Genomic DNA, 21,562 nt, shown 5'->3' with positions numbered 1-21,562 from the left:
ACCAGAACCAAACATGGAGAAGCAGCATTCAGTCTTTATGCTCCTATAATTTGGAACAACCTTCCAGAAAACTGCAAAAATGCTGAAACGCTGACTTCCTTTTCTTTACTTTGCCACTGGAGTGTAATGTCCTTTTGCTGTTGTTGTTTATTGTATGTTTTTATCATTTAAAGCAGTTTGAATTGCCTCATTTCTGAAATTTGTGATACAAATAAACTTGACTTATATGGCCCTCCGACAGAGGACTAATAATGAAAATTAATTTTGCCAAGAGGATGTGGTGCAAGGGTAAAACCTGTGGCCCAATTACAGAGGCCTCAGCTCTCGATGCGGCCGTCACGGGTTTGAGTCCCCGCCCATTGACTTTTGCCACTTCTTCCCCATCTCTCACAACCAGCTTTCCTGTTGCTTCACTACCAAAGGCCACAAGAGCCGAAAAAAAGATTCTTATTTTCATATGTTAAATGCATAAATGTGAATAAGTTCACTTTCTTTTAAGCTTTGCTACTTCAAGAGGTTGAACAGACGTTCACTTTCCTTGACTTTTGTCTTAATACAACAGTCTTGAAAAATATCTAGTTGTGTCAAAGTTTAAAAAATGTAGAATAATACTCACTCCTTTAAGACAAAAACTAACCAAGAGCCATTTATCATTTAGGTTTCACTAAGTATTGAATACATATCATTTTAAGCCCAGATATTTGTGCTTTTTCTCAGCTGACAATGTTGAGCGAAGCCGTTAAAACTGTGTCTTTAAATTTATCAAGCCAGAATACTTGACCGGCTGGTGATGGTGAAGCTACAGCTGAATGGTTAATTCCTCTGCAGCCTCACATGTTCCTCTGCCAGAGCAGGACTCATGCCAGAACTTTGTCCCAGCGTTCTCCTCATCTTGTTCTCCCTGTCTGAATAGAGGAGGAGAGTGGACAGTCGACAGAAAACAAAGTTTCAGCTTACACTCATCCACACAATCCTCTAATTTGACTAATTTAACAATCTCAGGCAAAATGCTGAATGTTGTAAAACTCCTGTGAGAGTTTCAGTGGAACTTAAAATACAGCAACCAAGTGTCGTATTAATGTTTAATGAACTCAGGTGATTTTATTACTTCCAGAAAAACCACTGGTATTTGTTACTTTTTTTTCCAGTCAATTAAAATTGTTGTTTTGGGTGTTATATTTGACAGCTAATCAATAAGCAGAGACCGTTTCACATAAAAAGCTATGAAGCTGATGAATGAGCATAGAACTTTTATTTTGTTAAAATTTGCACAATTTTTGTTAATTATCTCCATTATTTTTGAAGAAACATGATATTAAATACAGAAGGCACTTATAAAAAGGTAAATTAAAGATGTTGCTGCTATGAACATTAAATTCCTGATATAGAAAAAAAAAACAGTAACAGCATCATGAAAGAATGGCCAAGACAAGAAATTACAGCACCGTTGATAACTGTTTAAACAAAACATTTAAAATGAAATTAAGCTGATTTAAACCTACAGTACGTGAAAAATACTCATTTATCAGTGTAATAATGCCCGAGCTATGCTTATACATGGAACCTAATCGTTAAGACAGAAAGTTTTAAGTCAATGGTTTGTAATTTTTTCACTAGTTGGAGGCTCAGTATCTTTATATAGATTATATTAGGCTTTGTGGTCATGGTACACCTCCATCAAGCGAGTGGCCTCTCTTTGCCCTGAGAGCAAAGCACCGTGTGTTGTGGAATAGTACTTTCTGTGGGTGGCCTCTCCTGCAAACAGGACCTGCAGCAGCTAAGAAAGGAGCAAAAGAAAGCGGGGGAGGGGAGAGACAAAAGGGAAAACATGTTAGAGAACAAATCCAGATTAATAGCAACATTTGTCAGTATCATATGGTTTTAGCCTTCCCAGAGGCACCGTCTTCAATTTCTCTTTCCCTCGTTGGAGGTTCACTTGTTGAAGTGCTGCTGGAGCTAGCCTGAGTGTGATTTTAGCTGAGAGAGGTCATGCTGTTCCTGCAGGAGTGTCAAATGTACATGAAGAACTCCCACCAGTCAAACACACCTCTAGCTCCTTTTCCTCTTCACCCAGAATCATCAGGTTTCATGCTCCAGCCTTGTGGGCAACAATCAGCATTTGCTCTCTGACAGCATTTGCTCTAACTGTGTTGGTGGTGTGACGGTTGCTGATCTCTGTAAAGATATATTAGATCTATGCATATATTTACCTAGTTTATGATGACTGTATCTGAACTGAATGGGTGACAGATTACCTATTCATTAACTTTTCCACATTTTGACACATTACAATCACGATTTTCTATGTATTTTACAACCATTTAGTTTTGCAAACCCCAGTGGTGCAAAATGAGGACAATGAAGCATAGTTTTAATATTTTTTTATATAAATAAATGGTGAATGGCTGAATCAGTGTTCCTGAATCAATATTAGCTGAACTACATTTTGCTGCTGTCACATCTCCACATGGTTTGACAACATTAAATGAGCTTCTTAAGTCTTTCTTTCTTTCTTTCTTTCTTCCTTTCTTTCACAAATGTCTTTGTCAATTGCCACTCTTCTATAAAGGCCAGCTTTCTGGAGTGCAATAGTTGTTCAATCAAAAAATAGTAGACTTCAGCTGTGGATCTCTGCAGCTCCTCCAGAGGCACCATAGGCCTCTTGTCTGCCCCCTGATAAAGAGTCTCTTTGCCTGGTTTGTCAGTTTAGTTGCTGTCATCTCCATTTCTCCCTGATGTTTGCTGTTCCTTCATCTTCATGATGCTGTTTGTCCACTGATGTTCTCTAATAAGCATCTAAGGCCTTCATGCACAACTGGATTGAGACTGAGATTAAATTACAGGTTAACACTCTGTAGTATTTAGACTTCTGAAGGCAACTGATTGCATGATAATTTATTTAGCGCGAAAAACGTGACGCACTCTTATTTCTCAGTAAGAAACCTTTGAAAATGACGTGTTTTCTCCATTTCACAATGATGTAATACTTTGTGTTGGTCTGTCACATAAAATTCCAATTAAACACGCTGAAGGTCTCAAAGTGACAAAATGGGTAAAATGTTTTTAGATTGTGAGTCCTCTAAAAAAAGGATTTGTTTGAGTGCATGGCAAATGAGAAAAACATGAAATGTACTTTGTTCAGTTGTCTTACTGGAGCCTTGGTGCTGTTAGCATAAGGCAGCGGCATGGCCAGCCTTTCACAGTCTTGTCCACTGGACCCGACCCTGGTGAAGGAGTAGGAGCCTCGGATGTAGGGGTTGCTGCCCCAAGATGAGCGCAGGATACGCTTGGGTTTTGGAATGTCAGGATTCCCTATCAACAGACAACATGAAGGGGAAAAGTCAGCATATATACTACTGAATGTTCAAATTAAATAGAGTTTGCTTTCTATGCCATAATAAAACTCAGACAGTGTGTTTTAGGTCAGACTCGGTTCAAATGTACAAAGGGTATGTGCATAGTGATTAAGTGTAAGATATTATATCTTAAATCAATAGTGATAAATAAAATCAATGCTGACACAGATGAAGCTGCAGTGAGGCCCAAGGTTTGTAGCTCTGACAGGTGATGAAGAAATTAGGATATGACGATGGCATAGATTCTGGTTATGTATTACATGACTCCATGTGCAGGTATATGCATGTTTACTATCATGGGTTTGTCAGCCTATGACTCACTATGACATTGTGCTGAATCATTAACTGTAGTCAAGCTACAGATCAGCAAAATGGAAGAACTTAAGTACAAGAAAAACAGTTTAATCACTAAAATGAAGTGTATTTGCTATGTATTTAATTCTTAAACTTTGGTGTGCAAAGTAAAGCAAGAAATATAGCAATTAAACAGCTAATGAACCAGAAGTAAGTAGTTACTAGTTACTTTTACTGTAGTTACATTTAGTTAGCTACATTTACCTAAGTAACTTTGAAAAAAAAAAATTAGGAGCAGTTTTACGGCATCATATTTTTTACTTCAAACAAGAGTTTTACAAATAAAACTCTTGTTTAAGTCAAATTTTTGGCTACGGCGGTTACTTCACAAAATACAGCAAGTATGTTTTGACTAAAAACCCACCTGATACAGAAACACAGTGCTGGAAATGGTGAGACTTAAGGTTTGTAAAAAAAAAAGCTTCATGTTATTTTCTATTTGTTGAGTTTGTGGTTTTGTTGCCCATTTTTTATCTTATGATGATGTTATTTATATTTACTTATTCTTTTATTATTCCATTTGTATAATTTCTGTATGAATACAATATTTTAACAAATTAAATCAGATTACACAGTAATGCGCAAGTACCCTTATACTTTTTTACTAATTTCTTGAGTTAATTCTTTTTCCTCTACTGAAGTTATTTGAGTACAGTTTTTGGCAACTTAATATAAAATCAGTTTATATATTGACGCTGTAATCTTGTATTTTGACAAAGACAAGTCAGATGAAAAAAAAAGTGATGTAAAACTGTGGCCATATTGTCGCTTATATGCCAGTATGTCACATGATCACTGTGGACGAAGAAAGATAAAGTTCAACGAGTCGAAGTCGTTTGCTTAGAACTTTGAGTGCAAACAGAGGCTCCCCGGTGAGGATATATGTAATTAAACAACAGCTGCATAAATAAAAACACACTGACCTAATTGAGGAGTGTGTGTGTGGGGGGGTTGCGAACGTGAGCATGTGTGGCTTTGTACTTGATACATTATAAAGACAATTTTTCTATGTGTGTGTGTGTGTGAGAATGACTTTTGTGTAATTCACATTACACATAAATAGGAAGTGCACTGACTTCAGCATGAAGTGACACATACAGCCTCTGTACTTGGACTGTGACCCAGTTCAGAGGAAGAAGCCAGACTTGTGCGTGTTCTGTACTTCCTTCCTGACCTACTGTCATTCAGCACACAGTAAATCAGCCCAGAGAACAGGTTACATGTTCTGTTGCAATCACGTTGGTGCCCTTACGCTACTTTTCCCTGAGTTGTTCACCCTCCAATAATGTGAACAAGGCTTGTCTTATCTACTCAGTGATCGATACTCAGTGTTCAGTTCTGCATCTGTGATCATTATAGATGTTCTTTAGAGAAACAGACTCTCCGATCTGAGAGGACGTCCATGATTTCTCCAGTTACTGCCGGGACTTTTGGCTGCTTTGATTTTATTATTGCCCTCTATATGCAGTTGACATCCTGTCTATTGTATACAGTATACAATAGACAGGATTTTATTTTTATGCTTTTTAGTTGTGAAAAATGCTGAAACAGTGTGTGATGTTTCTTCCACTCGACAGTTATCCTCTACCTTATTCGTCAATCATATGGAATCACATTAAAATACATTAAAGCTTGTGGATGTACTGTAGTGTGACAAAATGTAACGAAGTAACATACTTTCTCAGGGTGCAGTACAGCTGAGTCATTCAGCTGATTCCATTGTAAAACTTTGTTTTTCTAGGAAAGCAGATTACATCACAGCATCAGTTACGCTGTAAAATCTCCCAGATAATGACCCACTTATGACTCACTTGGTAAAAATTCTCACTCTTAGTCATCCAAGGTTACTAGGTTAATTTCAGACGAGAGAAGGCTCATGAAGTGAGGAAACAGATGACCAGTTCCCTGTGCTTGAATGTGTGTGTCCTGACCTGTGAAGCGCCTCAGCAGCTTGGTGCAGGTTTCAGCCACTGTCTCGTCATCGCAGCGCTCCATGTGCAGCGCCTCTTGGCCGCAGATCCAGCCGCTTAGCATGTAGCCATAGCGCTCTGGTGGGTAGAGGACATCGAAACTGCAGATTTTCTTGTACCACAAATCTTCGGGGTAGGCCAGCTGTTCGAGCTGAGCTTCATCCTCCCACACGAACTGGATGCTGTTGCACTCTGGGCTCCAGAAGGGCTCCTCAAACTCTAGGAAAATCTTATCAGTGGTGCTGATGCCCAGCTTCTCGATGGCGAGCACCTTGTCTTCGGGAAGAGATGGAGAGAACATGGCCTCGTGGTTCTGCTTCAGCACACCGAGGGAAGTCGTCACGATGACGTGGTCTGCTGGGATCCACTCCTCATCCTCGCACTCCACCCAAATGGGCTGACCCAGGATCAGGGGTTCCTCGTTACGTTGGTGGCTGTGGTTGTTGTCGTTGTGGTTGTCCTCCATCTTGACATGGCTGCCCTTGCCGATGACTTCTCGATGCTGTGCTGAGTAATTCCAGTGGATGCAACGGACTGGTTTGCAAAGGCAGATGGTGTGAGATGGGATGTCCTGGGCCAGGAGGTCCACAATCTTCACGAAGCCTTCAGGAATGACATAATGTGCGCCAGGGATCTCTGTCCACTCTCCAAACTCACTCAAAGACACCTCATCCATGCTGGGAGAGCTGCTCTCACAGCTCTCCACCTTAAAGAAAGACATCATTATATCACTCATGTAAACAACAAATCCCTTTTGCAACAAGACTGAAAAGTAATTAAGTTGTTACCCCAACAGAAATTAGCCTAAACGAATCATTTCAAACATGTGAGAACTCACAGGCAATGATCCAAGTGATTACAACAAAACTTCTATTTTGCCTGCAAAAAGCAAACAATCACTGCTTTTTGCAGGCAAAAAGGACTGAATGTGCTTTTTGCGGTGAAAATGTACTTATCACCATACAGATGTCTTCCATTTTATTTGTTTGTCACGCTAATTTCTTTTCTTTTTTTTCAGATCATCAACAAATATTATTATCAGGCACATATAATCCGGGTGAATACGAAAAGGAGTTTTCAAATTTTGCTTTCATTCATTAAGTAAAAAAAAAAAACTAAATCCTGCCAAACCAAACTGGTCTAATATCAAAATGTTATTTTCATTTAGGAATTTTAATATTTTCCAAACATTTTGAGGATCATCAAGATGCATTTCAGTCATTTGTGTTCATTTTGGTCAGCAGTGGATTTGGATTTTCAACTCCCACAATGATGTCATTGTGCACAGTTAGTTCTTAAAGCTGAACTCTTATTTTAATGGAGACCAGTGAGGTCAGCAGGGCTTTAGATGAGGTCCTGGATTTGTTTGTGACCTCCTGGTTGAGTCGCTAAAACCCTTCCTCATCTGTTCTTTTAGTTCTTCAGACTGGGGAATAAAATGTTTCTTTTTGAGATGTTTTAACCAAATTCACATAATACAATATCATCAAACAATGGGGACAAACAACATTTTGTTTATGTCCTCCAGAATTTTGTTTATGTTCTCCAGAATCATTTGAGAATTGATTTTTGTGTTTAATCAAAATATCTTTGTCTGATTAGAAATATTTAATTGTAACCAAAAAAGCTAAAACAGGAGAACACAGTAAACTGAAGGCCATTAATTTAATTGTTTATTAAAGAGTATCAGAATAAAGGGGGCTGAGCACAAATGCAAACCAAAATATTTAATACAATTTTTATTTGTAAAAAATATTAAAAACAGTTTGAATATTTTTTTCACTGTCAAGAATCCACAGATGGATGTGAAGAACCCAAACATACCTTGAGGTACTGTTGAAGCATCGAGAGTTTGAGCTTCTTGGTGCTTTCAGAATCATCAGGGTCCACCATAATCCTCTTGCGCACCAAGTCTCGAGTAAAAATGCCGACGCTGTTCTGGCTCTCTGCACAAACTGGTTTCCCATTCTGGAAGAACTCCTGAGTCAGCTCATAGACCTACAGGAGGGAGGAATGCAGCAATTCAAGATAAGAGAAAGGGGAGGAAAGTAAGGAAAGACAGTCAGTCAGTGGAAGCTTTACTTGAGTAAGAAACGCATCTCAATTATGCCAAAATGTAAAAGAAATAAAAATGTAAAAAATAAAATATAACTAGGTACTGTATGTTCTGGTTACCTGGTTTACGGTATACCAAGGTTTTTTTTTTTAAAGGAAATAGAACAAATAAAGACTATAGATCACATTATTATTAACTGTAAAAACCAACATGTGAGGATGATTGTCAATTTTCTCTGTTTTAAAAAGAAGTAATTACAGTGATGTTTTAAAATTTTGACAGTAGTCCAGTGAAATCACACCTACTGACTCTTAGCATATGCTGGTTTGTGTCACTGAACACACCTTTCTCATGAACAGCAATCAATTATGCATCAACATGTTTCAAGGGAAAACAATCACAGTGTCGTGCCACAATGTCCCAACTTCCAGTTAATGAAGCTGGACTTCTTAGAAAGAATAACCTGTATTACTCACTTCCAGAATACATCAGACGAACAGAGGTAAAATATTGATATTGAGTGCTGTGCCTAGTAAAGTGGATGGAAAGTTACAACCAATGTGGACATTATAACCATCAAAACTGTGTTTAACGATATTATCAATCTGAATGTTGAGGCTACTACTGCAGTGTCGCCTCTATCAGTTCACTCTGCTCAAAGCTGCTTTAGTAAACACATAATAATAAAGACTTTTTTAACGAATAAAGTGATTCTGTCCTAAAAGACTGAGATTATGTCACAGAGATTTCTATGTTGTATGAACAACCAGGAGATATCCTGAACTATCAGGTGCATCAGATGCATGACGTCTTGCTTCCAGGATGCATATTTTTATTATTATGTTATTATTATTATGTTTTTCATATCAATATTTAATTAACTGGATAGAGAGTAACATTTTCTTGTTTGCGTGTACATGACTATATTTACATTTTTAGGTTTTTACTATTACACCTTGTGGAAATTTCCCCTTCTGAATTTTAAACAAAGGGTTAGAGTTTAAATTTTTACAGCACAGCAACCTACTTTAAAAGTAACTGGTGACCTTGTATAACCTGCTTACTGTGCTGTGACCGCCTGCAGAATGGTCTTTATGAGATTAGCACACAGTTTTTTTCTGTTACTTTGCAGGCAGAACCATGCATAGCACAATTTGTACATTGTAATATGAATTCAGATGTGCACATATCCATCTCTGTGTAGTCTCACCTCATTGTACAGGTCACTGAATTCCTCCACCAGGTCTTTGGGGATCCTTTTGCCCACATTGGTCTGATAGTGAGCCACACCGTTCTTGGTGTACAGGCTGATGCGTCCCACACTCCTCTCTCCGTCTGTGGTGTGCTCCAGCAGCCCATTTTCCTCTGCCAGGTGGTACACTGGGTTCCCATTGGCACCATGAATCCAGGTAGCTCCAAGTTCCAAAGTTGCTTCTCCTGCAACAACAACAACAAAAAAAACATTTGGATTAATGAAATACATTAGCTCTGTTTGAATTTGTTATGATTTACACAGCTGTGGTTATAATGTCTGAATGAACAGCACTGCATATAAAGTCTGAATAGCTCAACTTCAATCATTAGAAAGTCAAGTTCGATAACATAATAGATTTACTACATGGTAAATGCAGTTTTAAAATTAATTTATGTATTCTTTATTATCAGTGCTGTCCAGTTCCGGTTCTTCCAGCTTGTTTTGGATGTAATAAAGCTCCATCACACCTGTGTCAAACAGCAGCTCACATTATCACTGAGTTCTGCTAACAATCCATTCATTAAATTTCAGCAAAATTAAATGAATGGATTGAGGGCTTTGGCATGTTAAGACCAGAATTGAACATTGCAGATGCATCTAAAATGAAAAGATTTAGCGTTTTTAAACTATCCTTGATGACCAGGTAAAATAGCCAGCACCCTACTGACCGACTTGTTCCCTACGTTTAAAAGAAAGTTTTCAAAACAAAAACTTTGGCTAAACAGCAACACATGATCTCACCGTTCTTAACACTCTGAACTCTTCCACCGATGTGGTCTGATGCTTCTAGGACGGTGACATCCGTGAATCCGTTTTTCAGTAGGACCCTTGTTGCAGCAAGGCCAGCCAAGCCAGCACCAATTACTACTATTCGAGGCTGTCGATGAGGGCGAAAGCCGCTACTAAGAGGATCATCAGTGCTGTCTGAGGAAATTTCACAACTTTGCATGCCGTCTAAACTCTTCTTCGGTTGAGTCTGGAGGAGACAAATACAAACGGTGTTAGTAGTCACAACATCTGAGTTATATCTGGTTGAGCACTGTCTCACAGTATGCTACTAAGATATAGAGGTACAGTATGTCCGCAATTACTCATATCCCTGGCAGATTATGAGTTAAAATAATCTTTTATTTTAACCGGGCAGAGTCCCGACTGGAATCTGTGGATGGAGCTAAAGATTAGGGTGATGGCAAGGATGCCTTGCAACCTCAGACATGGAAGTTTGTTATCAAAAAAAGGAAAAGAGAGACGAGCGCTTAAACAATAGCTGTGTTGATGCTGATATTCTTTCAACAAATGAGTTCATCATTGCTGCAAAGACCTATATACCTAAAAAAAGACCTAAATTGAGGTGAGGCATCTAAAAACCTGTTGAAACTGGAAGCAAAGAGTTTGTTGTTTACTGTTGTTAAACGAGTAAATCCTTAAAATATTTTCACCAGTAGGTTCAACACATAATTCGGCCTGATTTGGAGCTGTGCTGAGCTGTTTATCAAGCTACGACTACAAAAGCCTATTGAACAGGCGACCCGTGCTGTTAGTCGGCAGTCAACTTAACATGACCCACATTTACAGCAGACTTTATTACAATCATTAACTTAATTTAGAGTCTTCATTTTGTGGCATGTTTACATTGCTTCGTCCCCTGGCTCTGTATTACTGTTTATTGAGCGTGAGGCCAAATTAGAAGGTCTTTGGAGAACTGTGTTATTTCTGTCAGAGAACACAGCGTACACAAAAGAGAAGCATTTCTTATTACAGTTTCCTGAATTTCCCAGACAGAGAAATGGCAAAGTTCCTGATGAAAGAGTACAAAGCCGACCTTGTTGCTTCAACACAAGGCTCTTTGCTGTGAATGTATGGACAGCTGTGTGTAAAAACAAGTCAAGGACATTTGATTGAAAACATAATATAGACATTTACTCAGCACCAACATTTGTAGCCTTTTATCAAAGATTAACAGTAAACTGTCTCCTACATTAAAAGGAAGCATTGTAAAATGGTTTAATTAATTCTTCGAAATAATCCTGCTTTGGTGTGATTGTATGTGTACACAAAGATCACTAAATGTTACCCCAGCAAGCAGTATGTGGAAAATACATAAAGAATAGAATAGAATGGAATAGAATTAAATTAAGTTTAATGGTTTAAAGATGTAGCCTCTCGCTCGGAATGTTAGCTGGAGATAAGCACCAGCACCAATCCCAACCCCACTAGGGACAAGGGAGTTAGAAAATGGATGGATGGATAAAGATGTACCTCTTTAAAAGCTGGTACGATAAATAACAGAGAATTCTATTCTATTTGATGATTTTGACAGAAATGTTTACTGTTACATTATTACATTCATAAATAATATATTGATATATAATAGATCTACGAGTTAAATTCTAATCAAAAATATATTCCCCCTAGTCTAAATATGGTTCTAATTGTACATCATTTAATGTGCATTTAAAGCTCAAACTGATTCAAGAAATCCACAAAAAAAAACCATATGACCTGACTCATAAAACATATCTGTTAAAGAATAATTTTGAAACCCATTTTCACAACAGTTTTCTATCAAATTTTAACTATATTTATGTTGTACCTTTTACATTTTAGTTCTTCATACTGAGAAATTAAAGAATCTGTTGTTGACTCGCTAGTCAAGTATAGAACAAGTAGCGTTACAGGCAGGTAGAAGTCATCTGACTAACAGAGAAAGAGGAAATCACAAGCCTGGACTTCAAGAAAACATATGTGAAAATCACTCTGTAAAGTCAAAATTAAACTGTGACGTCTGTTTATGGAGGACAAGCACAGTTTAGTGGAAATAGAGTTTTGGTTGACTCCTGTCCCCTCAAGGAGATATGGGTTAAACCCAATAATATGCTGGAGTCAGCATATGATGTTGGGTCTAATTTCACTTTAAACACCCTGCAGGTTTATAGGACAATCAGAAATGAATATCGTGCATAAACAATAATTCCTACAATACTGTATATATTAAGAATAAAAAGGATTCAGGCAATAATGCTTAATTTATTTTCTATTTACCAAACAACCAGGTAATTTCTTTGTAAATTAAATAAAGAGTATTTCTGGAAAATTAAAAGCAATAAATCTCCCCTCATGTGACTTTAAATCACAGAAGTGCAGCAGTGCATTTATTCCACTCCAAACATTTCATCGTTATATATAATTAAAACACTATAGCTGCAGTTTTCATGCATTTTGTGGTAAAGAAGCTTCAACAATTCAATATTTCTGTGGACTGTAATGTGCATATGCATGTAAAGGAATTTTTCTCTACATCATGATCTCATATGATTTCATGTAAGGCGATCAATATTCAACACAAACCGTCTCTGAGCCTCTCACACACATTACTCTGACAGATTATGCATCCGTTCCTGGTTGCATGTAATTCCATGGCTGGTTAATACAGTCACCACATGTCGCCGCTCCATGCTTTACCCTAGCACCACAGATTACTGTGTGGGCTAGCCTTGGTTAGACAGGTGGCTGCTGGTGGGGTGGGGTGAGGATGAAGGGAAGGGAGTTTGCCAACACTGACCTAGAAATGGCAATTTACAGAGAAGCGAGTCTGCCAAGGGACTCTCAAAGAGCAGGACTGGCCTTCAGCAGGAACTCTTTTAAATGACTGTGTCTGAGCTCCTGTCTCTCGTCATAACTGTTTCCCCTCCCTGTTTTCACCCGCCCACACAGCTCTTTCCAGCTGTGTGCGCACACACTCGCACACATCTGCATTTCCTCTACCAGCCCCGTGAGACCAGGGGCAGGGAAGCAGACATTTCTACATCTCTAAATAAAAAACTTGCAGTTTAGTCTTGCGGATGCATGCCAAGGGTCAGACATTCCTCATTTCGCTCCCAACTCTGATTTTCCCATGCTGCAGGGGTCAAGTGGGAGCACGCAAATGTGCGTGTGCACTTCACAGCTGTACAGCAGCGCACCACACTGGTTGGCCCCCTGATGGGTACTGTTGGCTTAGTCTAAAGCGGAATCATAAAAATGAAAAAGAAAATAAATTGTTTTCTTGATAAATGAAAAGAATAATCTCTAATGGGAGCATATCAATAATATAACAGAAAAATGACTGAATGAGAACTTTCTCTAAAGTTTGAAATGGAGACTATGATTTCTTCTGAGGAGGCTATAGTGCACTAATGTCTCAAGTTTGTGGTTCCTTATGTAACATAATCATTCCTCAGCAATTTTTGACATAAAGAAAAATTATGCAAATACAATTTTTCAGCATTCTCAACTAGGTTGCGCTTTCTTTCTTTTATGCCTTTCCATCTTTCTCAACTTCAGACAGACATATATCAACGGATCTTAAAAATATTGCCATGACAGGGTGGGTGCAGCACTGAATGGTTGTTTGTGTTTTTTTAATGTTGTTTGGGCTGCTGACATCTCCTGCTTTTACTTCATGTTTTCAGTTAACATGGTGTACATATTGAACCATCAGCTGTTTTATAGCAATATCGTGTTACTTTTTTTTGCTGTTGTCGGAAGTAATTATTTTCTCAAGAAACAAATACAGATGAACAAGGACATACAGAACTCATTCATCTGTAAAAGATTTGACAAGATTGAACAAGGATAAGCATTGTGAAATAATATCATCTAATTTTCCATTGCGTGTGAACCTGATGGTCATCCGTAAACTACAAAAGGAGGCAGTCCGAATACGAGAAAAAGTTGTTGTTTTTTTAAAACTTTGCCAGTAATTTGTGTTTTTTATTGTTCTACATAATAAGTAGGGATGAGTGCTGTGGATTTAGAATTTGATCACAATATTTTGTGGTATGTATTGTGCTACTGTTAAAAGTGATTATAAAAATGTACTGCAGGTTTTTCGCACAGAATCCCGAGCTCTACAGCTAGTGCTTATGAAAATTTAATTTACTAATTTACAAAAGAGACTACATCAAATTTTATTGACATTGTCTTTACCCACTTGTCCTTGTAAGAGCCCACGGGGCTTAGTGTCTATCTCCAGGGGTTATTGGACATGAGGCGAGGTCTATTGCCTGGACATGTCACCAGTCCATTACAGGGTAACAGACACATGTTTTTGTCATAAAACAGAACACAGGAACCACTCAGATTTTTGGATACATTATGATTTATTAATACTCTTATGAACCCTACAATGGAAGAATATGGTAAAAGTGAGAACCCTAGCACACTGTTCATTTTTCTGCTTTGCAAATGTCATCAGTTAGAGTTTATCAATACTGCGATAAATCACAAAATCTTATCAAACAAAATGTAAATAGTTGTAAGATGTATTTACAGCCAAACTCTAATAAAAATTAGATTCCTGTAAACTTATGTTTGACTAGAAAAAGAAAAATGGCTTGCATTTTATTTCAATTATTTTATAGACTAATCTAATCTAATCTAATCTAAGAATGAGATAATCACTTGTTTTAGTTCGTCCTTCATGCCATCAGTTCCTGATGAGAAAATGTACTTATGCCAGGAAGATTGAAACAAATGCATGACTTTATGTGGTGGATATTCACCAAATTTCCACCGAAGCAATGACCAAAATTGTAAATATATTATATAGTTGTAAACCTTGAACACAAAACATTGCGATAGGAGTTTCAACCAAAGAAATCTATTATCTTTGTTCTAATTAGTTTTACTTGTTGTTTTTCAGGATACCACTGTAACACCAGTATAGTGCTACAAACTGTACATAAGCGCACCAAACTGGGAAGCTGAAACTTTTCCTAGCAGAATAAAGAAGTGAGAGCCGCTCGCCGCATGTCAGAACAAAGACAGCTGAAATCAGATGTTTCCTGTGTGCTGCGCGCAACAGCTGTGTGGTGAAAGCCTGCCACGTCTATAGGCTGTGATGCCAAAGTGGCAGCAGCTCTTAAACAAAGCGAGCCACTTCACGGAGTTCATCTGGAAGACAGAGCAGCGATGGTGACGTGACAACACACAAACGCGCCTGGAAGCGGAAAAATACGGGTGAAAAACTCCGTTTCCGTTCAAAGCCAGAGCCACTTTGCTCTGTTTAACACACATCAGCGTGTCAGATGTTGTTTTTGGTCAGCGCGGCGCTCCTGTGTACAGTTTGTCTTTGTACGGCGTTTTTTTTTTTCAGTGTTTATCCTCACAAACACCTGGCTGACATTCAGTAAAAACGTGTAAACAAGATTATCTCCCGTTATTGGCCAGCGACACGCAGCCTGGGTTCTAGAGGATGAACGCGCTCACCATCAGCGACCCGCTTTGTAAACAATAACCGGAGTGAATGTGCTGTACGTGGAGCAGCAGTTTACCTGACTCTCTTGGTCTTCTTCTGTATAAAATCCCCCTCAGAGTGCTCCGCTTCTCCTTTTGTGCCTCTCTGGTTCTCTGACCGACCGGCTCGGCTTTGTATTTATGTCTGGAAACCAGAAGCAGCCAGTTTTTCTGGTGGCCGCTGCCTCCTCATTAATTAAACATGAGCTATGATGACGGCGCAGACCAGCCCTCGGTTGAGTAAAGCCTACTGTCACAGGGCTGTTAGCACACTCGGATTCACGCACATCTGACCTGCCAGCCACAACAAATCCCTTCACTTCACAGTCAGTCAATGATCATGCTCGTGGTATTATGGTGTGTTATGACTGACACCGAGTAATGGTTTTCATTCACTTCAGAACACCATGTGATCGCCTTTAGGTATCAAGGTTATTATATCTGCAAGCCGGGACGAAAGCATTTTTAAGGTTCATGAAGGATTTCACCAAACTATGAAAGGATTGAAAGAAAAACTTACCACTTTATCTGAGTATTTGTCCTGATCCAACTGTGGCAACAAATAAAAAGTCGTGTTGACAGAAGATCTTCATCTAACTTGACTGTGTTTAGCTGTCTTGCAAGGACAAACTTGGTAAAAATATATTCCTAGATGTACAAGCTTGTATAAACTTACTGTATCTGAAGGAAAATGAATAAGAAATAGCCAGTGGACAGAAAGGAGGGCAAGTAAATTCATTCAAATGCTACAAGGAAGTATTTCTGTTTGCCCTAGTTTTCACGGTCAATTGAACCATGCAATGAGAAATGTGGGTTTCAGGACATGATTCACAAAAGAACATATTGCGATAATACCCAGCATCAATGAGACTAAGCAAAAGGAAACTACTGCAAACTAGAATACAAAGTAAAAGATACAAATACAATGTGACTCTGAAGCGCTCACAATAAAGGTTCAAATTGGAAAGGAAAAACATGTATTCACTTGCTCATTCTAACGTCAGACCCATAAAGCATCTTTTATTGTTTTCTCAAGTCAGTGCATTCAACTAGAAGAGAACTGGGTAAGGAGTGTCTTCTATTCTCTTTTAGTGACACATAGGCTGTTGTTTGATGTGGTAGAGCACACTTAAAAAAATGGTTCTTAGAATCAACTTTAAAAAATAGTCCAGTTTGTTACTGCTAACTATTTTAGTTTTGCTCAAGGTATAATTCTGATTTGAATAATTCTGAAATCACAATTATACCTCGAACAAAACTAATAAATGTGGCTTTAACTAGTTAGAGTACTTTTTAAAAGTTGGTTCAAAGAAATAATTTTTTCAGTGGAAATATTTATGTTGGGTAGGTTGAATCATCATCTTATACAGAAATTAAATGGAATTTAATGTAGACAACTTATGAGGTGACTCACCTCTTAGACGTCTTGTTTTTGCTTGTGTACAATAATCGCTGAAGGCTGGGTTTCCTCCCTTCCTGCTCTCCACATAGTCTCTTCCCCTTAAAAAAGTAAGGCCATTTGGTTTAAAGTTACTGAAATAATCAGCAGAAAATGGAACAATCTACGGGACAGCTTCATAAAAGCATGCGAGAATTCTTCACATCAGAGTTGTAGCTTATAGTTATACCTATTATAACTAGCTGTTAGAAATTAGAGCAATTTTTTAAAGTTGGTTCAAAGAGGCATGTTTTCAGTGCAAGGTTTGCCATTATGTACATTGTATATTGCTTATATTGTACATATCAAAAGCAAAAAGAACTGTGCTGCCTTTGTTTAACTTTCATTGTCCCTATTTTTTGATAGAATCTGGCGGTTGTATATGCAAATCCATCAAAAGGTCTTGATTTGCATGTACTGCTTAAAAAGACAAATGTTTTAGCTGAGAAAGGATGACCTACATTTGTTCTGTTATTGAATGACACCATGCATGTATATAACCACTGGATATACAGGTATAGGTAGAAAATGCTGTGAAATATGCAGCTTTGCTTCAAGAGATCAAAGTTATAAATACAGTGACATCTAGTCTTCTATGAGCACCAGTTTTACTGCCAGCAATGGAAACATTAATACTTTGCACTCAGAGGCAACAGCCTTTTTCACCGTGAAAACATCTGAAGCAGAACAATATTTCTAGATGCAGTGCATCCGGAAATATTTACGCTGCTTCAATTTTTCCACATTTTGTTATGTTACACCCTTATACCGAATTGTATTAAGTTAACCCCGTTCCTTAAATTTCTACACATAAATACTCCATTATGAGAATGTAGAAAATTAGTTTTTACTGTTTGGGGAATTTCTTTAAAACCAAAAAAAAAAAAACAATAAATCACATTTACATAAGAATGTATAGCCTTTTCTTTTTATGTAATAAGGCTGTAACATAAAATTTGGAAAAAGTGAGAAACTGTAAATACTTTTCGCACGCACTGCATCTAAACATACTTTTCTGCTTCAGATGTTTTGACTATGACAAGGCTTGTTTCCTCTGAGAGCAACATAATAATGTTTCCACTGCAAAACTGGCTCACACACAAAGGTTAGAGGTGAAAAATCGAACAAACCGTTTAACAAAAGGTCAGGGAAATTAAAAATGCCAATTTACAGGAGGCGGAAATAATTTTCGCTTGTAGGTTTCACCCAAAGGTTTTAAACATCACATAAATCTATAGACAAACATGCCAAAAGTTTTTACTTGCTGGCCAGGAGTTACAAAACCAATAAAATTTGCATTATATTGCAACATGCAATAGACTAATATGTGTATTGACAGATTGTTTTTCAAGCTAAAACAGCATAGTACCCAACAGCACCATCAGCACAGATTAGACAATCAGCCAATCGTTCACTGACAGCATTATGTAATCACAAAATAATTAATCCACCTTCCACATATGTCCATCTTCACATGCTCCCTTGCTATTTTAATCACTCAGCAGAGTGTTTCAGATGAGGTGATCTGATCAGCACGTGAATATGCATGTGTTTGCTGCATAATTCAAGTGAGGAGAAATGCTGGCGTGGGATCGGTGAAACATTTGAGAATGGCCCCTCTGTTAGCTGTTCCCTTGGTGCACAGAGACCTCACATTGTGTGTCCGGCCAGTGCCTGGGTTACTGCTATTGTCCGTCCACACCTCCCTCTCATTCTCCTGCACGGCCATGCACCAGAGATGGGGAAGAAAGTGGCTTTTCATCGATGGGTCAGTTGGAGCATGCACAGGAACTAAGAGGTGGCGAAGTGGGGGGGGAAGGGGGGAAGGGTCACTCAGCTGGCAGCAATGGCCTTTCATTATCTTGAACTATTTCCCAGCAACAGCCAACATGAATATTATAGAATGGCTCATTACCTCCAAGTACCGACATGAAGGGTTGAGGAGGAGGGAGCAGAGGACCAATGAGGATGCTGCGAATTACTGGCCAGTTTCAATATTCCTTTGATTGGACCGCAAGAAATATGACCTTTCCTCATCCTTAAAGAAATAAGACATTTCTTTTCAAAGTTTGCACAGCGGTCAAATTATGTCAAAATGTACATATATCAATTATAAATGATTGAATGAATGAATAAGTCTTCTCTGCTTATTTCATTCATTTTTTACAAATCTCATGTCACCTACATAAAAAGCTCTCTAGTTCTATTGAATACATTCTTTTAGAAACATTAAACATATTCATATAATCCAATAACAATTATAAGTATTTTCATTGTGCTCAAATGAATTGTAAGAAAAATAAGATTAAGCACATTTCTAATTCTAATCAGTGAAACTGTCTATCTAAGGGAAAAAGTAGATGACAGCAACTTCTCATTTTCATGCAGTCCTCCATCCTGAGTAAGCACAATGAGCGATGCCTTAGAAACAGGAAGAAACCTTCAGCAGAAACAAACTCAGAGTGGATGGCTGTCCGGAAACTTGGGGATGACAGACTAGAAATAAGACAATTTACACAAGCTTGCTTCCTTACTAACAGCTTTGATTCACCAAGCATTGTGGATAAATACTGTTCAGCAGCATCAGAAAAGTGAGGGAATTCCAGCCAATCTAATTAATTTAGTTTAATAAATGAAGCAAAGTATAAAATATTGGCTCCAGTGCTAAACCCTCTGGAGCTCCACAACTATTCGCATGTTATCTATCTATTATTCCTTCCCTCAATTCTTGTATTTGTAAAATGTAGTTATAAGTATTTTTCCTATGTTGGAGCTAACTAGGTGCAATATACTGTCCACTGTCGCTACATAATGGCTAACGAGGAATTATTACTGCAGTCAGTGACTTGATGCAGTCGGCTGGGTTTCTTCAGACATAAAACAAATTGGAAAAATAAATTGAACTCGACTGCATTGTTGTATAACTAGGAGTGTATGTAACTCTGTTTCTATGTACTAACATTGTGACTAAGTTTGAAGTTCACTTAATATTCTTTGGGGGACATAAACTAAAATGTCAATCTAAGAACTGAATCCAGGCTTTTCCAAATGTTTTAAAATGTTCTTCCATTAGTGTTCTGTTTCTGTAATAGTCTTTTAATTCAGTACCACTTACAGGGGTTCACTGTGTAATGTTTCTTCACTTCTGCTCTCTGGCCCTCCTTGATGTCAGTTTGACCCTTGCTAGGAAGGCTGGGCCCTAGACTTTGAACTCTTCTAGTCTGAAACAATTACAAAAGTGATAAATGTTGTTAGCATTAGGAACTGTACGTTGCTGTGGAAAAATATTTAATTTCATCTCTGTATGCCATTTTTTCTCCCAAGAGTTCATTTCTTAAGAAGGGATTTTAAACTCAACTCAGAGTGGCATCAACTAGACTCAGAACCCTTTGTGAAGCTAACTTAAAAAGTACTAAATGAAGCATAATTTTAGAGATATAAAATGTTATTTCAGTTCCAGCCTTGCCAGCAAATCAACCAAGCCTGGTTGAGGTCTGATGTATCTCTAAGGTTGAGTGCTTGATGTTTGGCTTTTTTCTTAAAAAACATTCATTTCCAATTCTCTTCGTCTGCTGTAGATGTTTTTAAAGCCTTTCATTTCTGCTTTTACCTTGCTCACTCTCTTCATAATATATTTAAGGACATATTACAGAAATTGTGTAATAATTTATCAGAGCAAAACAACATTTAATAAATCTAACTATTCCACTCCTCTTTTGTGTACACTATCACAGCATGTGTTGCGCAACAGGCCTTAGCCAGAGGTCTGCTTTTTTTTGTTGTTGCATCGTAACAAGGAGATCTGTCACAACGTGTTGGGGAAAAATCTGTCCTCCCTCACTGAAACTGATGCCTCCCTCTCTCTCTACCCCTCCTCCTCCTCCACTCTGAAGTCTTTCTATCAGACATGTTAACTCATGAGCTCCCTTTTTCAGATACTCAAAGAAATAAAACATCTGAACACGAAATTAAAACCAAGTTTAAAAAAAAAAAAAAAAAGAATGTCAAACATAGTCATTCTATTGTTCCCAGAACCCGATTAAAGGTTGCAAGATTAGTACAACCCAATAGAGCAAATTGTAGTGCCACTTTTTAAAGCTTTGGCTAAGAAGGCAAACTATTCGAGTATTAATACGCTGTAAACATTTGTTGTGTAGGATGTAAAATCTGTGGCACATAAAACAGAGAGCTACTAGACAACAAGTAACAGTACCTAAAAATAAGGAGTTAGTCTCCATTTTATAAAAATTATAATGGATTATGGACACATATAATTACATTTATAGCAATAAAAAGCCATACCATGTGCTTAGACATGTATGTTAGTGGATGTTCTGAAAACATGTTCGGCTAAGGGATTAAAATGAAACACTTTGCAAATCTAATTAAATGTAAAACAATGTTATCAAAAAAAGACAAATTCACTATCAACATAGGCAAAAATAATAAGTTTGGAAAGATTTCCTCTTTTCTGGGGAAGAAATCTTGTCCCAATAGTGGAGTTTAAGAATTTCAGAGTCTTGTTCACAAATGAAAGAAAAATGGAGTGGAAAGTCAGTTGGAGGATTGGTGCAGCATCTGAACTTATGCAGCGACTCGTCTGTTGTGATGAAGAGAGCGCCTAGCCGAAAGGTGAATCTCTGCCTGGGTGGATGTCAGCCCTTGTCTTACATCTTGTCTTTTGTCCCAGTTACTGGAAATGACACACATCAGTAAGACATTCAAAGCAGATCTGTGGTCCGTTTGTCTGGCTGCTTGTTTTTGTTCAGCATATTCTGTTCCTTAGTACTTTTCTTATTTTCCTTTGAAATCAGCACTATAGGCACCAGATGTCCTCCTTGTCTGGCCAGATGGAGG

At 37.9% G+C, this 21,562-nt stretch overlaps 1 protein-coding gene across 5 annotated transcripts; it reads right to left on the bottom strand.

Annotated features, from left to right (window-relative positions):
- Positions 1-1,408: 1,408 nt before the first annotated feature.
- smox (spermine oxidase) lies at positions 1,409-15,445 on the bottom strand. Of its 5 annotated transcripts, none has more exons than XM_028017914.1 (7): positions 15,306-15,445; positions 9,733-9,967; positions 8,947-9,173; positions 7,505-7,678; positions 5,642-6,386; positions 3,134-3,312; positions 1,409-1,777 (listed from the first exon to the last, which is right to left on the bottom strand). In XM_028017914.1, the coding sequence occupies exons 2-7, from the start codon at positions 9,938-9,940 to the stop codon at positions 1,649-1,651; spliced, it is 1,662 nt and encodes a 553-aa protein (XP_027873715.1). In that variant the 5' UTR covers positions 9,941-9,967; positions 15,306-15,445; the 3' UTR covers positions 1,409-1,648. The 5 variants fall into 5 exon arrangements, with proteins under 5 accessions (XP_027873715.1, XP_027873716.1, XP_027873718.1 ...); XM_028017915.1 differs by having other exon boundaries at positions 1,409-1,768; XM_028017917.1 differs by having other exon boundaries at positions 1,409-1,768; positions 3,152-3,312.
- Between the last annotated feature and the right edge of the window lie 6,117 nt (positions 15,446-21,562).

Source organism: Xiphophorus couchianus, chromosome 5, assembly GCF_001444195.1.
Source record: "Xiphophorus couchianus chromosome 5, X_couchianus-1.0, whole genome shotgun sequence".
Taxonomy (NCBI): Eukaryota; Metazoa; Chordata; class Actinopteri; order Cyprinodontiformes; family Poeciliidae; genus Xiphophorus; species Xiphophorus couchianus.
The sequence above is the reverse complement of the archived record's forward strand: the minus strand, read 5'-3'. Positions and strand labels throughout refer to the sequence as shown.

What these genes read in the sequence shown, in the direction of transcription:
- smox (XM_028017914.1), bottom strand. Translation starts at nt 9,940, where the DNA reads ATGCAAAGTTGTGAAATTTCCTCAGACAGCACTGATGATCCTCTTAGT. An exon ending in AGTTCAGAGTGTTAAGAACG is followed by an intron (nt 9,174 to 9,732) that starts GTGAGATCATGT and finishes TTGTTGTTGCAG; the next exon opens with GAGAAGCAACTTTGGAACTT. An exon ending in TGCTTCAACAGTACCTCAAG is followed by an intron (nt 6,387 to 7,504) that starts GTATGTTTGGGT and finishes TCTTTCTTTAAG; the next exon opens with GTGGAGAGCTGTGAGAGCAG.